The sequence below is a fragment of the Ptiloglossa arizonensis genome, chromosome 7 (assembly GCF_051014685.1).
Source record: "Ptiloglossa arizonensis isolate GNS036 chromosome 7, iyPtiAriz1_principal, whole genome shotgun sequence".
Lineage (NCBI taxonomy): Eukaryota > Metazoa > Arthropoda > Insecta > Hymenoptera > Colletidae > Ptiloglossa > Ptiloglossa arizonensis.
The window spans coordinates 20,671,528-20,676,978 of NC_135054.1; the positions used below are offsets into that span (position 1 = coordinate 20,671,528).

Consider the following 5,451-nt stretch of genomic DNA (forward strand, 5'->3'; position numbering starts at 1 on the left):
ATAACTAATTTCCCATTTGTAATAGAAATATAATTTTTTTTTTTTGGTAATCTGCCCAAATATTAAAAAGAAAGAATTATATAACTTTTATATTTATGCACCTTAGTACAGTGTATACAGTATAGTGTACAGAAAAGTGAAGTAATATTTATCATAAAACTAATCTTAAAAAATATTTATAAAGTATAAGAAAAGCTACTTAATAAAGTATAAGAAAAGCTACTTAATAAAGTATAAGAAAAGCTACTTAATAAAGTATAAGAAAAGCTACTTATTAAGCATAAAAGTGCTTATTTATATTAGTGCCAATTAACAATTTTATCATGCCAAAATATTATGGATTAAATGAACATAATGTCGTTTTTTGCTCATTATTTAATAGTTTTTACACACTTTGTGTGTAATATTTGGTAATTATATTACTATTATATTAGTATTACTAAATCTTACAATTTTCGTTTTCTTCTAATTAAATTTAAAATTATTAATTAGAAGTATATCTTCAATAGTATATAATGTAAATAAAGCACAATCTACTACAATTAATTCATAATTGTACTATTTCATTGTTTACATAATAAATCCATTTTATTGAACAATTTAGTGTATGATATGTAAAGTTCTTTTGTACTTATCATGAGAGTACATATTCTCCAAATTGATGAACGAATGTTGTAATTTCATGAGCAGAGCCATCCACCAATAGAAACCCCATATTTTGTATGTGAGATGTATCATATGGAAAATATTCTTGGCCTTTATAGTCTTTAGCTGTTACTTGCAGAACTAATGTACTAACTGATAAATCTGAATCTTTTCCCTTCTGTACTCTAAAATAATTAAACCTTAGGTATACAATTTATTATTAAATGTAAATTATTGTGGCAAAAGTATTATACAACCTTATTAAATCTTTATAAATAGCTTTGGTAGTATTTAAGTATGGATGCAAAGTATCTTCATATTGACAAAGTACTCCTCCAAGAACAAGCATTTGAAAAATACGAAATATAAATTCCTCCCGTTCATCTTTTAAATATAAATTGTATTCCGGGCATTCGTTGTCCAATAACATCTATAAATATAAAAGTATGAATGAATCTATACATTGAAAGATTGACTATATAGAATGAAAATTCATACTCCTCTAAGATTATCAGAAATTAGAAAACCATCCACTTCCATATCATATCTTTTACAAATAGTTTCAGACTTGTGTACAATTCCATTTTTAGGATCTTTTATTTTATTAAAAAAGGACATGCTCAAAACAGAACAAGGCACAGGTTTTATATCTATATGTGACACTGCTATACCTATTAATTATAAAGAAAACTAATAATATAAGATCATGTTACATAAGGTATATACATGTACTCATTACCTTGTTTTGCCCAGCATTTTCCTTGTTTTGTTAATAGTTCTTTTGTAACTGTACTGTCTTTAAAAAATGCCTATAAATAATTAAAATATAGATAAAACAGTTCACATTATATCACTAAAGTATATAATGTTTTTATAAAATATAATTTAGTCACAGAATCTTCAGAATTATAAAATATGCAATAGTTAACTAACTTCTGCTAAGTGATACTTATGATACTGTTGATAAGGCTCATTGAATGAAAAATTTTGAATAATAAAATTTCCATTTATTCCCCTGCAAAACCAAAAAACGACTTGTTATTTCAGTCATAAATATTTAAATTATGCAAGTGTATGGGCGTGTGAGAACGTCATATAAGATATATAAAAATAGTATGCGATCCAAAAGAAAGTGATTAAATTTAAAAAATAATTATTATAATATTATTACCATTTAGAAAGAAATTCTTGTGTTGTTTTATTACCAATTCCGACATAATTCTTTTGTGCAAGAGGCACAAATGTATATTTAGGTTCAACTTCCATTATTAAACAATTATATCATTACTATGGTAACAGAATACAATTCGTATACATATATAATAAGGAAAGTTAAACCGAAATATACATTTGTGCCTCTTACACAAAAGAATATTGGTAATAAAACAACACACACATATGTACTGCATATGTGTATTTAGATTTTTATATTATATAGAGTGTCTATGCTTCTTGTAAATATGTTATTTATATGGTTTTATAATTATTTAAGATTTATGTATTTTAACACGAAAATATAAGATATACACATAAATATAAAATTTATGTATCAAAGAAGTTAGTAGAAGATACTATAAGTAGAGAATATTTTATGTTTTGTATTTATGGTAAATCGTATTGATTTCTACATTGATAAAGGCATCGATATAGTGATATAGTAACAAACCTACATATATAAGCTTCGAAAGCTCTTAAAAGACCATGGCGCCGAATCAACGTCAACGTCAGCTTTTTATTTCAAAGAAAGATTTAAAAAAGCTCAATGGCAGAAGATTCTCAAAGTAGAGATAATAACAATATTGGTTTTTTCATTAATAAGAAATATAATAGGACATTTTCTTATTGTATCATGTCTAAGAAACCTAAACATATTGTTTGCCGGTTAACCTCTGTCCATTTATCATTATATTTATTTATTAACGAATTTTAGATATTTCAAACATTTTATTGCATAACATTTGTGCTCTTGGCAAGTTTTACTTTATTTGTATATTTAAAATTTTTGTGACACATTTGTTTACTTAGGATAACAGAAGATAAAAGTAGAAATTTAGGATTCTTATGCAGAAAATCAAAGAGAAAATTGTTTTGAAAGATATATGTTTCAGACCAGACGAATCATCCGATGTTGGTCTTATATATCCCAGTGTGGATACAGCATTTAACTTACTGTTATCAGCTAGATTTTTCTCAGCTACATGGAGTCACATAACAGATTGTGATGAAACGTATAATTATTGGGAACCAGTAAGAACTATTTCTCAGTTTAATGTTATATATTATTTTTAATGATTCATTTGATATTGACAAAGGAATCCTTTTCTCCTGCAATTGTTTAAACTGATTACTATATAGATAGAAGTAAAGTATTTTAAATATTCTAAGCTTATATATTTGTAACATATTATTTTATTTAATAAAGGTGTTTCGTTTGATCTGTCATGTCTTTGTTTCTTGCTTTAGAGTCATTATTTACTTTATGGAACTGGTCAACAGACATGGGAATATAGTCCACAATATGCATTAAGGTCTTATATGTATTTGTTAATTCACATGGTACCAGCAAAACTCTACCATTATTTGCTAGAACCAAATCCTGTTCTGATCTTCTATTTTGTAAGATGCCTTTTATCTATGGGTTGTGCATTGTCCGAAGCATATTTTTACAAGTATGTATCAATATTATAATTAAGAGAAGAAATTGGTAGAAGTGCTGTTTAAATTTTATTGTTTCAGAAATGTGTGCAGAGAATTTGGAATTCATGTAGGCAGATTGACATTAGTATTTCTTATTTTCAGTTCTGGCATGTACATTGCTAGTACTGCATTTTTACCATCCTCTTTTTCAATGTGTGTATACAAAAGCAATAGTGATTAAACAAATAATAAACTAATGATTATGTAAACTCATTCTGTATATTCATTATATAGGTATTTAAGTACTATTGGTACGGCTGCTTGGTATGGGCGTCAATATGAATTAGCTATTTTTGCTACTGCCATATCTGTTCTATTAGGATGGCCATTTGCTGCATTACTTGGGTAATATTTATATAAGCATAGTGTAAGCACTTTAAATATTATAAAACCACCAATATGAACATTTTCCTATATTCTTTACAGAATACCAATAGCAATGGAAATGTTAATGCACAAGCATGAGTGGAGTAAATTTATAAAATGGGTAATTATATCTGGTGTTGTTGTTTTGGTACCAATGGTGTGGATTGATTCAATGTATTATGGCAAATTAGTGATAGCACCATTAAACATTATAATGTATAATGTTTTCACTAATCATGGACCAAATATTTATGGAACTGAACCTCTCAGTTATTATATTTACAACGGATTTCTAAACTTCAATTTCATTTTTATTGGTGCACTTGGGGCCCCATTTGGATTGGTAATATTTTTAAAGTTTATAATTTACAAAATTTGTCAATTTCTAATGTTTTAATGAGTCTCATAGCTTTTAGTTTGGCTAATTGTACCATCAAGACCAAGGGATCGACTTTGTTTATCTTACTGGTACTCTTTGGCACCTTTATATCTTTGGTTTCTAGTCTTTTTCCTTCAACCTCATAAGGTAAATTGAATAGAAGTTCTTCTACATTATAATTAATATGAAGTATGTATGTATTTATCCAAATTTTGTCTATAGGAAGAACGATTTTTATTTCCTGTGTACCCAATGATTTGCTTGGCTGGTGCAATAGCTGTGGATGTCATTCAAAAATTATACTTTTTTATTAGAACAAAGCTTAGTCCCTTGCACATTGCTTACCATTATTTACAGTATACTATTCATATTACACTCATGACAATTTTAATATGCAGTCTTCTTGGTATATCAAGGTCACTGGCAATATATAAAGGTACAAAGACAATAATGCATATACTCCTTTCCAGGTACTCATAAGTTTCAATTGTATTAATTAATTTGAGATTAAATTTTTCATTGTCACATCAGGCTATTATGCTCCAATGGAAATAATGATAGAAACTAATAAACTTGAATCAGAAGGAAAACTATCTAAGGACCTAAATATCAATTTTTGTATTGGTAAAGAATGGCACAGATTTCCAAGTAGCTTTTTCTTCCCATCAAATAAGTAAGTAACACAGTAAATGTTTTAGAAGAGGTATGATTAACATACATTTTTTGTAAATATAATGCAATAATATTATTTTCAGTTGGAAACTTCAGTATTTAAGGTCAGAGTTTAAAGGACAATTACCACAAGCTTTCTTAGATCATGAAAATGCAACTAGTGTAATACAATCTCATTTTAATGATATGAACAGAGAAGAACCAACACGTTATGTAAGTCATCATTTATAATGTATTAAAAAAACATTAAAATTTTGTAATATAATCAATAATCATTGCTTCTTATATTCAGTTTACTTTAGATAAATGCAATTTTGTATTAGACTTAGACGTTGGTACTGAGACAGCTTTAGAACCAAATTATTCTCGATTAACTGATAATTTTACAATAATAAAATCGTCTAAATTTTTAGATTCTACAAGGTGAGTATATTAAAATGTGAAGGCTATTAACTTATATTATTAATTTAGAACAATATTTTAAGTATTTATCACTTATCTTTCAGATCACATCAATATTTTAGAGCATTTTACATACCTTTTACATCATACCAATTTTGTACATATGGCTCATATAATTTATTACAAAATACTAAATTTAAGTCCATTCCTCTTTTATCAAAGAAAAAGAATACAAAATCTTGAATGCAGATTCTAGAATACGTATATGATTTTAATAAACAGGGTCTCTA

General features: G+C 26.8%; 2 protein-coding genes across 3 annotated transcripts; one reads left to right on the top strand and one right to left on the bottom strand.

Annotated features, from left to right (window-relative positions):
• Positions 1–332: 332 nt before the first annotated feature.
• LOC143149262 (cilia- and flagella-associated protein 300) lies at positions 333–1,911 on the bottom strand. Its single transcript, XM_076316475.1, has 6 exons — positions 1,817–1,911; positions 1,579–1,660; positions 1,385–1,454; positions 1,144–1,316; positions 903–1,075; positions 333–830 (listed from the first exon to the last, which is right to left on the bottom strand). The coding sequence occupies exons 1-6, from the start codon at positions 1,909–1,911 to the stop codon at positions 635–637; spliced, it is 789 nt and encodes a 262-aa protein (XP_076172590.1). The 3' UTR covers positions 333–634.
• A 435-nt stretch (positions 1,912–2,346) lies between these two features.
• Alg9 (alpha-1,2-mannosyltransferase Alg9) lies at positions 2,347–5,451 on the top strand. 2 transcript variants are annotated; one of them, XM_076316203.1, is made up of 12 exons: positions 2,347–2,426; positions 2,754–2,892; positions 3,109–3,314; positions 3,382–3,495; positions 3,577–3,687; positions 3,769–4,051; positions 4,118–4,234; positions 4,310–4,523; positions 4,619–4,760; positions 4,843–4,972; positions 5,052–5,182; positions 5,266–5,451. In XM_076316203.1, exons 1-12 carry the CDS (start codon positions 2,347–2,349, stop codon positions 5,402–5,404), a joined length of 1,806 nt encoding a protein of 601 aa, XP_076172318.1. In that variant the 3' UTR covers positions 5,405–5,451. The 2 variants fall into 2 exon arrangements, with proteins under 2 accessions (XP_076172318.1, XP_076172319.1); XM_076316204.1 differs by having other exon boundaries at positions 2,358–2,614.